This window comes from Alligator sinensis, unplaced genomic scaffold (assembly GCF_000455745.1).
Source record: "Alligator sinensis unplaced genomic scaffold, ASM45574v1 scaffold100_1, whole genome shotgun sequence".
Taxonomy (NCBI): Eukaryota; Metazoa; Chordata; order Crocodylia; family Alligatoridae; genus Alligator; species Alligator sinensis.
This window is the reverse complement of record NW_005842193.1, coordinates 130,923-147,265: the sequence shown is the minus strand read 5'-3', so window position 1 is coordinate 147,265 and position 16,343 is coordinate 130,923. Positions and strand designations below refer to the sequence as shown.

Here is a 16,343-nt window from a genome sequence, read left to right as displayed (position 1 = left end):
ATGGAAGACAGATGCACAAAGTGACAAGCATTTTGTATTTGGACCCCTGCTAGGGAACCTAGGTCAGACCAAACCAGAGGATGTTTAAAGTTCACCTTTTTTGAGTCTTGACTTTCTCCTAGGAAGTGCTAAGTCCTGTCTGACCTGTTTGGTGTGCAGCTCCCTATCAGCTGGAAAATGGAAGGTCCTGCAGTTAATGAAAGCTCCCAGCAGCTGCCAGTGCTGTCTCAGGCCTTGATAAAGAGCATTTAAACAGGAGTTACAAGCCTAGGGGCCCTGCTGGAGAAATGTGGGGGAGGGAGTCCTGATCAAAAGACCCCTTCCCCATAAAATGAAAGAGTAGTGGAGGAGGGGAGACATCAATCCTTAGCAAACTCATCCTTTAACTTACTGCTGCCTCTAACCACTTAAGTTAATAAACACTCCCTCCATCATGGGTGTAGGCTAGATTATTCTCCAGCTGCAGCTGGTTTACTTCAAAGGAAAGCTGCAGAAGGAACACCCTGCATCTCTCATGAAACAGCAGGGCTGACTTGTATCTACAGATGTGCAGGCAGGCCTTTTGCCTGAAGAGCTCGCTAAAAGTTCTGCTTTGTCTCAAACACATCAGAAAGGGAGTGGAGGAACCCAGACAGCCATTTAGGGCAAGCACAAAGTGTTCAACTAGCTAAATATGCACGAGTGGGGCATTATGGAAATAACAGGGAGAGCGAGTATATATGAGGGTTCCTAGGATGGTTTGGATTTACAGATGCAAGAGTGAGAACTAGTGAAGGGAACAGTCTCCGAAGGGTGACAAAAGTCTCATTTCAGTCAGGTTTACCGCCTTTGGGTCTCATGGCTACCCACCTTCATCCCCGTCCTCCCCTCAAAATGTCCTATGACCAGCCATGTCTGCTAGCCCTTTGGGAGTGCCAAGGATTCTGAGATTTGGAGCATGGAGGTGGAAACAAACAGGAAGACTTGGAGGACTGATGGGAGGTGTTTGGGAGCTAATGGGCACTTTTATCCACAGGCTGAGAAACCTTGTTCCAGTTCACTAGATAAGTATTGCCCAGAGTAGGAGACAATGGTTCACATGCAGATCTCACTGAAAGTATCAGGCCCAATTCAGCTGTAAATAGCCTCCCTTCCTGTCACTTCCTCACCAAGACCATTATTCATTCTCTGTGGGGTTTGCACCAGGAGCGGGCAATTATTTTGGGTGGAGGGCAGCTTACTGAGTTTTGGCAAGCCATTGAGGGCTGCATGACAGGCAGCCAGGGGCAGATAAATATTAATTTTCTAAATTTTTTAGGGGCCCCATGGGCCGGATAGAATAGCTTGGTGGGCCACATTTTGCCCACCCCTGGTTTACACCCAGGAAAATGTAACCATGTACCTTTGCAGCTGCTTCAGAAAGATCCAGATTTTGCAGCTTGTCTGCGAGTTCATCCAGGAGGTGTGACTGCTCCTCTTGTTTAGCCTTGAACTGGGCTTCTCTCTCATCCATCAAGTCTTCCACTTCCTGTCGCAGTTGAGCTGACTGTTCTACCAGGCTGTCAGGGTGAAGGGTGGAGGCATTGACCCTTTCTTCTGCCGCCAGGGACGTCTGAAAATACTTGGTGATGCTATCCAAGGCTCCTGCAAGAATTCAGAGCAGGCTGTTCAGTAGTGAGCCCTGTTTGCTTAACTAACAGCACAAGGGAGCCTAATGGCTGCCACTGCATACAAAGTTATTTTAACAAACTGGATACCAAGTGGAATGTAATGTTAGGGTTACCATATTTCCAGTTTCCAGAAAGAGGACACCGGGGGTGGGGGGAGCAGTCATATGCCTGTGCCCTACCCCTGTCCCTCACTCCTAAGCCACAGCCCCCCCAGCCCTACTGCTGCCCCTCACTTCTGACCCACAGTACCCCAGACCATGCCGGTGCCCCTCACTCCCAACCTGCATTCCCCCTGGCCCTGCCTGTGACCCTCAGTCCCCCGTGGTCCTGGTTCCCCTCATTCCAAGCCACAGCCCCCACAGCCCTGCTGGTGCCCCTCACTCTGGACCTGCAGCCCTTTGCCCCCTAGCCCTGCTAGTGCCCCTCACTCCTGACACACAGCACCCTGCCCTCCCCAGCCCTGCTGCCCCTGAAGAACCCCCCACCCCTTTCCTCCACTGGAGGGGAAGGCATCTCCCCCCCGCCCTGCTGCAGCCCAAGCTGCTGGCAGGCATCCGTCCCTCTTGCACACCTATCCACAGACGCACACAATCCCCAGCACACACCCCCTGTGTGCACATGCACCCTGCCACATGCACACACCTCCTGCCATGTGTGCACGCACCCCCTGCCACACACACGTGCATGCACCCCCTGCCACACACACGTGCATGCACCCCCTGCCACACATGCACATGGCCGCGGGGGGCAGCTCAAAATCTACGGAATGTGATTCTAATATAAAAATTTGAATATTTTTCTGGACTAAGGGTCAAAGTCTACTTCTACTAAAAGCAAAGGCAGATTAGTCCCCAGGTTTAAAAGGCAAAGTTTATTTTACTAATGGGCCATGCCTGCGAGGAGACTCCCTGATTTCACTGGGACAGCTTTGCTTTGCAAGTTCCCGAGAGTGGAAGTGGTAGGGTAAGCTTCCAACAAAAGAAAAGTTTGTCAGATTGCTGATTCACAGAACTAGAACTGGTCTGTGGAAATGTCTTGGGTTCAAGCAACTTAGGTCAGATCTCAGACAGGATGCTGATGGAAAGCTGCCTGGGAGCCTGGGCTTTTGACAGCTTTACAACTTAAACAAAGATTTTAAGATAACTTTTTGCCTGAGATCCTGAGCTAGCTTTGCAACATGCTGAGAAACAGAGACCACAAATATTCCTGCTAACTCAGCAACTCTTGTTAATGCTCAGAAGGAAACTCACAGGAACAAAAGTTATATTCAGATATTCTATTCAGACTATTCAGAAGATTAATATCATACACATTTAATCATTTGCCACCCCCTGCCTCCCTGCACACCGTGATACACTCACCTCGCACATCAGAGATTTTTATTAACTCTAGTTGTTCCGCAAGTAGTTTCACAACGCGGTCTAAGCTCTTGGCATCTGTCTCGAGGGCACTCAATTCAGTGTCTGTGCCATTGCTATTCAGCGCTATCACTGATAGCTCTTCTTCTAGGTTGGTTATCTTTTCTGTAACATCTGCTCTGAGTTTTCTGTAAGCAAAAGGGCAGAACTCATATTTATTCAAGGAAAAAAATTAGCTTTGAAATATTTTTAAGAATAAAGCGGTGTAGTAGTTAAATAATGTCTGTTGTCTCTCTGCTTCTGACCCCCCACATAAGGACACATTCTCCCCCCAGTGTGCTGTAAATGTTTTGTAACAACTTGCCTACCTAGAAGTCTGGCTTTGTTTCCTTTATCACAAAAAACACTTTTTAATCTACAGCACGTTTATAAACTCAAAGCACCAAATTACTCAGAAAACAGCTGCTTTGTGTAAGATTAACTGGAGGCAGATTCCAGAACACTGGTGTAATGCTCCCGAACCATGGCAACTGCATAGGTCAGTGTGTTGACTGCTATGATCCATACATAATTTGGTTCACATCCCACACAGCGACAAATGCATTTTTATTAGTACAAACTTATGGGACAGAACAGAATTGAACTTCAGAGGGAAAAATCCAGCATGAGCACAATGGATTCTTTTAACAACTTTGTAAAGATTCCCCTTTTCCAACAGGATGGAGCACGTGGACAGGAAATATCCCACCTCCAATAAGACTGAAACCAACTCTTTCTTTTCCATTCAACAAGCACCTTCCTGCTTTCCTTTTTTTTTTGTTTTGCTTTAACAGGAATCCCAGTTTTTTGCTGTTCCAGCCCAAGAAATGTGCTTGCAGCTACAGTACACTCTCATATAGACAGGGATTCCATAGTAATTAGCAAGTAATAAAACAGGGGCCATCAGACTCCAGCCGTAGGTAGCAGACTGATAAAGGCTCTCAACAAAAGCCAACAAAAAGACCATCATGACTTCAGGGCCAGGGCCAAAAAGCTTGGAGAAGACTAAAAGGAGCTCAGCAGAGTCTGATTCAATTGCATACAGTTAATAGATTTCAACCATTCTCCCTGCCATCAACCCAAGCTTCTCTTCCTGGGAAGAACAAGGCAATGTTGTGTTTAAACCAAACATCAGTAGTTGGGCATTTTCAAGGTGTCCTACAACATTACAGACTCTCCTCCTATCTATGGGGACAAGAAAAGGAGGAAAGATCCCTCAGCATGGCCTCCCCTCTCTTGGCCTACATAGAGCCCTTTTTTCTTTCTTTTTTTTTTTTTTAAGGAAAATTTTTCAGGTCCCAGGTCAAATCAGCCAAATCAGTTCCAAATCCATGAGTCATTCAAGAACCATGTGTGGCCCTACTAGCGGCAAACATCCTGCTACCCCCACCTGGGGCTTAAGATGCTTCCAAATCCTTTGACAGGCATCCTACATTCAGGCCCAAGCCTCGAGGCTTGGGGTTCGGACGCCCCCAAGTTTCGCTTCTCCTCAACCATATGGCCGCAGGAGCAAGTTAGGGAGGAGTCTCCCATTTCCACAGAGTTCTCCCATTTCCTGAAAGTTGGTGTATAGCCAAGATCTTCCCACTGGAAGTGAAAGTGGGAGGCTAACTATGCCTTACCTAGGTTAAGGTACTATCCCCTGCCAAGAAAGTGATTTTCACCTACAACTAGGAAAACCACCTGAGTGGTCATGGTATTTCCCCTCCAGAACCCCAATTCTGCAGTGTCCTGCAGCATGTAGGGAGGGTGGAACTGTGGTGGAGGGCAGGTACCTAGATTTTATTGACTATGAAACATTTTATCCTCACTCGGTTTATGCATGGGGGAGGTCTTGCAATTCTTTTGAACAATAATTGTAGCACTGAGTGTTAAACTGCCACACAGTTCCAAGGGGCTCACTCTCCCCTTCTCCGCACCCTTATTTTAAACAGAATATTGGGTTCCAACACTTAATAACATGGGAACAAACCATACTGCAACGCTGGCCCCTTCGGCTAACAATGCTCCTTGCCTTAGATTAGCGGAAGGAGCCTGCCTTGTTATCTAGATGGCTGTAAAATGAAATTCCAAGAATTTAATCTCTTCCCCCTGCATTCTCTCTCACATAATAGCAATGTTTGTCCTTTGCCCTTGGGGCACATACAGCATCAACACAAGTATCTCCACTTAAGTGCTTGGCAGGCTGACAAAATGCAAGCAGGATTCCCCTTCCCTGAGTTTCAGAAATCATTCCTGGAGTCTTTTGTTTGTTCTCCACAGCAGCCTTCATAAGAACCCTGGCCTGACTATTGAATACCTTGGACCCAATCCTCAAAGGGACTTAGGCACTGAACTCCCACTAAATACCACCAAGCCCTAATTGTGCTCAAAATATCCACAAAGCTGGTAGCATACTCACTCAGCTTCCTCAAAGAGATTGCCAATGTTCTTTAGGGGCTCAGCAGCTGGATTTTGAGCAAGAATATTTTTAATTTCATTCAGTTTCTCCTCCAGGTTGTTCAGTGTCTGCTGATAAGGGCCACTGACCCCAGTGATTTTCAGGGCATTTGCTCTGTCCAGGAACCTCTGGGTCTTGTTGGTCAGCTCACGGATGATAATGTCCCACAGAGCAAAACACTGATGGCATGGTGCACAATCAGGGAAGAAGCCGGAGTAGCCACGGGTGCACTTGTCACAGCGAGGACCCTCGACCCCTTCGTTACAGACACACAACCCTGTGGAGCGATTGCACTGAGGGGTCTGGATGCCACGGGGATCGCAGTCACAAGCTGGAAGGGTGAGGGGGGGAAAAAAGAGAGTAAGTCTGAAAAGACAAAGTCAGATGGAACCAAAGATGAAGCTGGAAGGAACTTTAACACAAGCCAAGAATCTGTAATGACATGAATGTGAAATTAGTATGTTAGCACACTGGGGAGAGAAACATAGTAAAGTAGGGCTGGAACGGACCTCACAAGGCCATCTAGTTCAGCCCCCTGCTCAAGGCAGGATCATCCCTGACTAAATAAACCATCCCAGCCAAGTGTCTGTCCAACTTGCTCTTGAAAACTTCCAAAGATGGAGATCCACAATTTCTCTAGCTAGGTTGGGTGTAAAAAAAGGAGCAAGAGGCAAGTGTGTGGAGAAGACTAGAGAGGTGCTTTGTAACTTACTCAGGAGGGATGGCCCTGTCCAGTGGGCCCTGATTTGAGGCCATCTTGTTACTCTGGTTCCCCATTGTGAACCATATTCAGAATAAGAGAACATGTACGTATATATGCATGTACACATAAAAATGCAGAAGTGTTAATTATCAAGTTTGGCAGCCCAGGCAAAACTTCTTGGAGATTGGGTGGGTGGGGTTGTGCTGAGTACCAGAGAGGAGGGGGAGAGGGAAGGGAAGGGGAGAGGGAAAGAAGGTCTTACCTGCCCTGGGGACTCAAAGACCCCCCACTACTCCTGCCATGTCCCCACACCAAGAGCAGCACAGGTCTGTTCCTGATGCAACAAAGACTCCAGGGAAGAGGGGGATGTGAGAGAGGAGAGGACACAGGCAGTTCTGGCACCTCCTGTAAGTCGGTGCCTGGGTTTGATGCCCCTCTCACCATCGCCTTTAGTTAGGCTGCTGTGTTAGTGCATAGTTTGGATCTGTTCCGTCTCTGGTTTGTATTTATAGTTCAAATAACAGGAAGCAGGGCATAAAGAGCTCTTGCTTGTAATGTGGAAAAGGTAGACAAATGTCACAAGATTCTAGCACATGGGTGCCAAGTTCTCCAGAGCCAGCCTCTTTGTAGTAGGAGTGTGAGGGCAAAGCTGATCAGTTGCAAATGTTTATTAACATTGAAATCAGACAAGTAATTTCTAGGAGTGCACCAATAAAGATTTTCTTGGCCAACACCAATGGCCGATTGTTAACCAACCATGTCTGCCGATACCAATCTGATAGCCGATTTACAGGAATGCAGCCCTGCAGCTTGGAGAGCAGCCTCCTGCCAGTAAGTCTGTGGGGAGGAGGGGTAGCAGGGAGGGAAGGGAGGGAAGGGATGTGGGGGTCGCAGATTAAGGCCCCCACAGTGAGGAGGGAGTGGGGCAGAGGCAGGTACTACCCAGCCAGAGCAGTGACTGTGACCCCAGGAGTGGGGCAGGCTCATCTGGGGATGCGGGGTAGTGGGGGTGGCTCCCAGCTGCTGCGTGGCCCCTGGGGGAGGCATGGGGGGCATGTGCCCCCCAGATTTGTGTGCAGGGTGAGAGCAGGCTGTGCAGTGCTGGCTTGGGGCCAGGGCCTGCACTGGCTTCTTCCCAATGAGAGCTGGGCCAGTGCAGTGCTTGGAGTGGGCAGGGGCAGGGTGGGGGGTGGCAGTGCTGGGAGTGGGGGCTATGCGGTGAGCTACAGCCACCCCAAAATTCTCTGTAGCTCCTCCCCAGCCCACCCTCATCCCACATACAAATCCAGGAGGGCACATGCCCCCCATGGCTTCCCTGGGGGTGCACACAGTGGAAGGGAGCCATCCCCATCCTCACTTCCCCGGATGACCTGCCCGCAGCTCTGCCCTGCTCCCGACAGGGTCACATTTTGCCCCAGCTGGGCAGTGCCTGCCCCTGTCCCACTCCCTCCCTCACCATGGGGGCCTTGAGTTGCCCTCCCCACGCCCCTTTCCTCCCACAGATTTACCAGCCAGATGTTGCTCTCCAAGCTGCGAGGCCGCATTCCCAGCCACATGCATGTTGTGACTGCACACACGCATGCAGCATTTATTTGTGACATTATCAGCTACGCCAGCCAAAAAAAGCTGATAGCTGATAATGTTAATTTTTCTTTTATCAGTGTCAATCTGATATGCCACTGATACATTGGCGCACCTCTAGTAACTTCTGTTTAACTAGTCAGGAGGAGTGAATACAAGCAAATACAATGACTTTTATGGAAACTTTTATGTGACTGACAGTCAGGGATGCTCCTTGACCTCCCAGCAGGTTGCTCAACATAGCTCCCATCGGTGACGTGAATTTTGAGCTCCCTGGTTGTACAAGCTCATGACTGACATTTGTTTTCACTTAGCATAATTCAATGTGCCACACTACAATATTTTTAAACCCATTTGCATATAGGACATTTTTTTCCCCATGTTCCAAGCCAAATCAGCCAAATCAATTCCAAATCCATGAGTCAGTCCAGAACCATAAGTGGCCCTACTACCGGCAAACATCCTACACCCCCAGCTAGGACTTCAGATGTTTCCAAATCCTTTGGCAGGCATCCTATGTGCAGGCCCAAGCCTGGAGGCTTGGGGTTTGGGGGCCTCTGAGTTTATCTTGCCCCCAGCCATATGGCCGCAAGAGCAAACTAGGGAGGAGTCTCCCATTTCCATAAAGTGGGCATAAAGCCAAGATCTTCCCACTCCAGCAGCTAAGTGGGAGATTAACTCTACATTACCTTCGCAGGTACTACCCCCGTGCCAGGAGAGTGGGTGTCCCTGGGTGCGACTAGGAAAACCACCTTGGTGGTCACAGTGCTTCCCCTGCCAGGTAAGCATAGGACTATACTTGGTCTGAGCCAAATATAATCCATGTAAAAAGAAGAGCTTTCAAGTGTTAGAAATTCAAGTTTCCATCTGGACCTCTTCTCAAATAGCTGGGTAGAAGATGCTAAAAGGAAATTACCAATGTTCATAGCTTTAATAAAGGTAAAGCAGCAAAGAACAAAAGGTCTAGGAGGTCTTGCAGCTATGCTGGAGGTGCCCTTCCTATCATCAGGGCAGAGTAAATCCACACTAGATCAAACATACATTCCTTTAACATTCAAGGCTTTGACACCCAGCAGATTAAAGCCTTCAGTTACAAATCACATCTTTCAGGACTACCTCATAAATTTAACACATACAAATGGCCCATAAATCCATCAAGGGCACCTGTGAGTACTAGCAGGTTACTCTTTTGAAAACATCAGCCCTTGCTAATGCAGCATTCCCCCTAGAAATTGGCAAGGGGGCAAAATAAAGCAGGTTTCATGATGATCTTTACCATTTGCTTTCAGGCCAGAATATAGCCTCCATTCGTAACCAGCTTTTTAAAAAGCCCTTAAAGGAACAAATTGCTTCATAAACAAAACCAGCTTTCCTATAGAATATGGATACAAAATACACCATAATACAGAGACAACTTCTATTGCCTATGAGCAAGTTTATGTCCATGCAATTTAACAAAATGGTCCTTTTGTTCTCTGAATTGTACTCTGACACAAGAGATTGTTTTTACTTCACATCAAAGTGCTTAAGTATTCCCACAGCAACTTGCCATGGAATATATCCCCCCAGGCAAATTGTCAAGTTACTCTTTGAAGGAGGCTCAGTTAACCCTTTCATCAAGTATTACTCCTGGGAATACGGCATTCGGTATCATGATCAATTATCCAAATTCCAGAGCAAAGTAAATGCTATGCATTTTGTTTCTCCTCAAAGATCCCAGGATACTATCAGATTACATGGGTACTTGCTTCTACCAAGTGAGATCACAGATTTAAAAAGCAGGTCCTTTTGTTAACTCTGATGTGAAATCCAACAAGATCACAGTAGGCACAGGACACTGCAGTATCTCAATATATGCATGATAAAGTCAATTCCAATACTCTGGGCACCATAAAATAGTGGAGAATATGCCAAAAAAGGAATGAAATTATGTAAATGTTGATCAGTCCCCAAACCCTCTCAGTATAAACCTAGCTCTATGATCCAACTGTCAGCAGCAAGTACTTTGCTATAAAAACAGTAAAATAAAAGGAACACTGTAGAGCTATATAGCACCAACCAGGAAACTGTACAGGATTGAGATAAACACATTGTAATTATAGGGCACTTGTACACATGACAAAAATTGGCAATTTTTGCGATTTAATTGCGTTACACTGTACACGTGTGTGAGTTTTTAATGATTTAAATGAGTTTGCTACATTGCAAATGAAACCACATCCGCATATAGTTTAGTTGCAACACAGCTATTTGTAATGTTGCAGCCTTAGCTCATCCTCCTTCTGAGGGAGAGGCAGGCTGAAGGCAGAAGCGGTGAGGGAGACAATCCTTTTTTTTCTTTTTCATGGAGCCTGCCACATCTCCCATGGCCTGGAGGGTGAGCTGCTGGTGGGCCAAGTGGCTCCTGAGCTGCATAGAGCCCCGGTCCTTCCTTCCACGGCAATAGTGCCCCCTGGGGCTGCCTGGGAGGGTGGCGAGCAAGTGGGTGCTGCCCCAGCTAGGGCTCAAGGACCAGTTGGATTGGGCTTGGTGATGCTTGTGAGCGAGGATAGCACCCACCCACTAGCCACCCACCCAGGTGGCAAAAAAAGCTGATAGCTGATAATGTTAATTTTTCTTTTATCAGTGTCAATCTGATATGCCACTGATACATTGGCGCACCTCTAGTAACTTCTGTTTAACTAGTCAGGAGGAGTGAATACAAGCAAATACAATGACTTTTATGGAAACTTTTATGTGACTGACAGTCAGGGATGCTCCTTGACCTCCCAGCAGGTTGCTCAACATAGCTCCCATCGGTGACGTGAATTTTGAGCTCCCTGGTTGTACAAGCTCATGACTGACATTTGTTTTCACTTAGCATAATTCAATGTGCCACACTACAATATTTTTAAACCCATTTGCATATAGGACATTTTTTTCCCCATGTTCCAAGCCAAATCAGCCAAATCAATTCCAAATCCATGAGTCAGTCCAGAACCATAAGTGGCCCTACTACCGGCAAACATCCTACACCCCCAGCTAGGACTTCAGATGTTTCCAAATCCTTTGGCAGGCATCCTATGTGCAGGCCCAAGCCTGGAGGCTTGGGGTTTGGAGGCCTCTGAGTTTTGCTTGCCCTCAGCCATATGGCCGCAAGAGCAAACTAGGGAGGAGTCTCCCATTTCCATAAAGTGGGCATAAAGCCAAGATCTTCCCACTCCAGCAGCTAAGTGGGAGATTAACTCTACATTACCTTCGCAGGTACTACCCCCGTGCCAGGAGAGTGGGTGTCCCTGGGTGCGACTAGGAAAACCACCTTGGTGGTCACAGTGCTTCCCCTGCCAGGTAAGCATAGGACTATACTTGGTCTGAGCCAAATATAATCCATGTAAAAAGAAGAGCTTTCAAGTGTTAGAAATTCAAGTTTCCATCTGGACCTCTTCTCAAATAGCTGGGTAGAAGATGCTAAAAGGAAATTACCAATGTTCATAGCTTTAATAAAGGTAAAGCAGCAAAGAACAAAAGGTCTAGGAGGTCTTGCAGCTATGCTGGAGGTGCCCTTCCTATCATCAGGGCAGAGTAAATCCACACTAGATCAAACATACATTCCTTTAACATTCAAGGCTTTGACACCCAGCAGATTAAAGCCTTCAGTTACAAATCACATCTTTCAGGACTACCTCATAAATTTAACACATACAAATGGCCCATAAATCCATCAAGGGCACCTGTGAGTACTAGCAGGTTACTCTTTTGAAAACATCAGCCCTTGCTAATGCAGCATTCCCCCTAGAAATTGGCAAGGGGGCAAAATAAAGCAGGTTTCATGATGATCTTTACCATTTGCTTTCAGGCCAGAATATAGCCTCCATTCGTAACCAGCTTTTTAAAAAGCCCTTAAAGGAACAAATTGCTTCATAAACAAAACCAGCTTTCCTATAGAATATGGATACAAAATACACCATAATACAGAGACAACTTCTATTGCCTATGAGCAAGTTTATGTCCATGCAATTTAACAAAATGGTCCTTTTGTTCTCTGAATTGTACTCTGACACAAGAGATTGTTTTTACTTCACATCAAAGTGCTTAAGTATTCCCACAGCAACTTGCCATGGAATATATCCCCCCAGGCAAATTGTCAAGTTACTCTTTGAAGGAGGCTCAGTTAACCCTTTCATCAAGTATTACTCCTGGGAATACGGCATTCGGTATCATGATCAATTATCCAAATTCCAGAGCAAAGTAAATGCTATGCATTTTGTTTCTCCTCAAAGATCCCAGGATACTATCAGATTACATGGGTACTTGCTTCTACCAAGTGAGATCACAGATTTAAAAAGCAGGTCCTTTTGTTAACTCTGATGTGAAATCCAACAAGATCACAGTAGGCACAGGACACTGCAGTATCTCAATATATGCATGATAAAGTCAATTCCAATACTCTGGGCACCATAAAATAGTGGAGAATATGCCAAAAAAGGAATGAAATTATGTAAATGTTGATCAGTCCCCAAACCCTCTCAGTATAAACCTAGCTCTATGATCCAACTGTCAGCAGCAAGTACTTTGCTATAAAAACAGTAAAATAAAAGGAACACTGTAGAGCTATATAGCACCAACCAGGAAACTGTACAGGATTGAGATAAACACATTGTAATTATAGGGCACTTGTACACATGACAAAAATTGGCAATTTTTGCGATTTAATTGCGTTACACTGTACACGTGTGTGCGTTTTTAATATTTTTGCGATTTAATTGCGTTACACTGTACACGTGTGTGAGTTTTTAATGATTTAAATGAGTTTGCTACATTGCAAATGAAACCACATCCGCATATAGTTTAGTTGCAACACAGCTATTTGTAATGTTGCAGCCTTAGCTCATCCTCCTTCTGAGGGAGAGGCAGGCTGAAGGCAGAAGCGGTGAGGGAGACAATCCTTTTTTTTCTTTTTCATGGAGCCTGCCACATCTCCCATGGCCTGGAGGGTGAGCTGCTGGTGGGCCAAGTGGCTCCTGAGCTGCATAGAGCCCCGGTCCTTCCTTCCACGGCAATAGTGCCCCCTGGGGCTGCCTGGGAGGGTGGCGAGCAAGTGGGTGCTGCCCCAGCTAGGGCTCAAGGACCAGTTGGATTGGGCTTGGTGATGCTTGTGAGCGAGGATAGCACCCACCCACTAGCCACCCACCCAGGTGGCCCTGGGAGGCACCGCTGCCATTGAAGGAAGGTCCGGGGCCCCCTACAGCTCAGGGCCTACTGGCAGCTCCCCCCAGCTGCAGTAGATGTGGGCAGGCTCTTCAAGGAAAAAAAGAAAAAAGGATCAGGCCCCTCACCGCTTCCCCCCCACTCCAGCGGAGCCTGCTTGCTTGCGTGAGCTGCCACTGGGCTGTGCAGACTCTAAGCTATAGGGGCCCCCAGTTCCCTCCACAGTGGCAGCACCTCCCTGGGCCACTTGGTCAGGATGCCAGCTGCGTGGGTGCTGCCCCAGCCCACAGGCAGCAGCTGCTGGATCCAACTTCCCTGAGCCTGTGTGGGGAGCAGCGCCTGGTGGGCTTCCAGTGGGTAGGCTCTGGGAAGAGTTGCATCTGGCAGGTATCTGCGAGCTGGGGCAGGACCCAGGCAGCTAGCATCCTACCTGGGCGGCCCCAGGGAGCACTGCCACTGCAGAGGATCAGATCGGACCCCTCACTGTAACAGTGACAGAAGCCCCTAAATTAAAATGATGGGATTTTAATCGTTGCAATTAAAAACTCACTGTTTCAATTTAGGGGACTAAACTCCCAGCACATGCACAAGTGGCCATACACTACAGCTCCCCTTTAGGACCCATCAGAACTCCACTCTCCAAAAATGGGGTTTTAAAATTTTGTTTTTACATTTGCATCACTTTGTAATGCTCTGTAACCCAGGTCTTGAACTGTTCATAGAACTGCACCCTCATCCCCCTCCAGAAGATAAAACCAGAAACAAAGACTTTTCTGTGCCAAGTAAAACAATCCCAGTTTAAGGGAAAGCAAGGAAAAGGCCTTCCCAAAGACTGGATAATCAGAAATAACAGAAATCAAAAGGAGGGCTTTGATTTTGAATTTGTTTTTAATTTGGGAAGAGCTTTTACATGTTTGTTGGGTCTCCCTGGCTAAAGCCTATTTCAGGCTCCCCTACCGTGGCAGCACTCACACAATGTTGTTTAGCATATTACTGACATGGAAACATCCTACCCCCTGACCACCGGTCCAACCACATAACAGTAATTATTGTATTTTTAATTTAGATTTTTAAAGCTTTTTTTTTTTAAAAACTCCTCTCTGAGAACCCAGGGCCCAGCACTTCCCACGACAGTAAAGGGGAGTTTCTCTATGGTTCTGGCTGACTGGGTTGCTTTGAAATGCTGCCATGTAACACACTGACCCTACTACAGTTTTTTAGAAGGCATTCATGTACCTAGCACAGGAGGCACCACACACCTCTAAAAATCTAGATCTACACTCCCTTACACATCATAATGATACTACAAAACCCTGGCAGTATATCAAAGAGAACTAGCCAGAAACCCAAAGAAAACTCCTTTCATCCCCATTACTGTTGTGAAGGGAAGGAAACACCATCATCAGGCTAGGAGATGTTTCTCTTTTATAACATGAGAGAAATTGAGAACAAATGTCCCTGCTGACCACAGCTGTAAGGGCACCTGAAGAGAGGCAATCCCTATAACAAGGCAGTCTCAGGCTATTTAGAGCTTTATAGCTGACAACCAAACATGAGGACAGCCCCCTGAGATGGCTTAGGACAGGGGTTGTTGGCAACTTTTTTGGGCAGGGTGTCAAAAAACACCTTTAGCCTCAACTTGTAAGTTGTTGACATGCTAGGCAATGGAGGAGCTGTGAGGGGCCTGATCCCTTCTCTGGCAGCACAGCCCCCACTCTGAGATATGCATGCGAAGCAAAATGCCTTAGTGTGCCATGCTCTGGCACCAATGCTGGGGCTTGCCCACCCCTCACTTAGGGTAAAGTTACACTTAGAGCATACCAAGGGCACTTAAAAGGGAGTATTAATTTTCATGTCAGCATGTTAATACTCATTAACTTGTGCTATATGTCCCAAGGCCCCTCTGAGCATCTCAAAGTTATGCCACTTCAAGTGATGGTTAACTTTGGGATGTGCTACCTAGTCAGCGTTAAGGTAACTTCACTCTGCTCCACAGAGATAAAAGTAGCAGGAGATGAAATGAGCAATTTGCAGTCCTCCAGTATCCCAGGAAGCACTATTCCCAACAGCCTCTCACTCTACCACACAACCCAGAGCAGGGTTTGAAGGTGTTGTCTGTGCCTGCCTAATTGTGACATAACCAAAGCACAAACAGCAGAGAAAAAGTTAACACCTAAAAGGAAAGGTCACAGACACCTACCCAGAAGCAGAAGGTTAAAATCAACTTTGTTACTGCTGCAATATGATTGGTAAACAGCAGCTAGAGAGATCAAAACACCTGTAAATTTGGAAACTCAGTGCCTGTTGTCTGTGCTCCACTAGTCAAGGGGAGTAATGTACTATTATTATGGCAAGAAGTTGATCGCAGGCAAACACCAGATCCTCAGTGACAAGTGCCATTACTGGTGCATCTCTGAGTTAATAAAACCTAGTAAATGCAAGCATCTTCTTCCTCACACCCTAAAGAGTACAGCTGAATCCTTGGTATGTAAAACCTTACCTACAAGTTGGAAAGAAACAACCTTTTTAATGTAAATAACTGTACAGCCTCTAGTTTACAAAAGCAGTAATGTCAAGTGCCGCAAAACCATTTTGAGACTCAGGATTTCTAAGTCAAAATAACTCCAACTCGCAATCTCCAGATCAAACCCTCAGATCTCCCAATTTTCTCTGCTGGTAAGTCTGTGGAGGGGAAGAGATGGGGAGAAGGGAGGGGAGATCGAGGCCCCCATGCTGAAGGAGAGGTTGGGGCAAGAGCAAGGGTGAATGGGGCCCTGGAGCCAGGACAGGTCATCCAAAGGTGGCAGCAGGGGGAGGGGGGGGAGAGGGGCGGCTCCCCGCAGCAGCACGCATCCCCAGGGGAGGCACGGGGGAGCGGGGGGGCACATGCCAGAGGCAGTCTGCCTGCTGCAGGCTGGGGCTCTGCACCCTGCTGCCTTTGCCCCAGGAACTCAGCCACATGATGCCAGTGTGCTTCCTGCCACCGGGTGGGCAGGGGATGCGCCACGTGGCCAGCATACCCTGTGTCCCCTGCCCACCCAGTGGGCAGCAATGGTTTTGCAAGACTGAGCTCCTAGGGTTAAGGCAGCAGGGCACAGAGCCTCAGCCAGGTCTGCCTCGTGGGGGACACATGCCCCCCATGCCTCCCCTGGGGGTGCACACTGCAGTGGGGAGCCAGCCCCTCCCCCCCCACCTCTGGATGATCTGCCTGGGCCCCTTTCACCCCAACCACTGCCCCACTCCCTCCCTCGATGTGCCCCCCTGCAACTTCTAGCTGGATGCTATGTTGCATAGTTTCATAGTAGCTAGGGTCAGGAGGGACCTGAACAGATCATCTAGCCTGACCCCCTGCCACAGGCAGGAATGAATGCTGGGTTCACAAGACC

General features: G+C 47.4%; 1 protein-coding gene across 1 annotated transcript in view; it reads right to left on the bottom strand.

Moving 5' to 3' along the window:
- LAMB1 (laminin subunit beta 1) overlaps positions 1–16,343 on the bottom strand; it is a 67,953-nt gene that overhangs the window by 10,602 nt on the left and 41,008 nt on the right. The window contains 3 exon segments of the mRNA XM_006039417.1: positions 1,382–1,623; positions 3,011–3,195; positions 5,448–5,817. Coding sequence (XP_006039479.1) covers positions 1,382–1,623; positions 3,011–3,195; positions 5,448–5,817 — 797 coding nt within the window.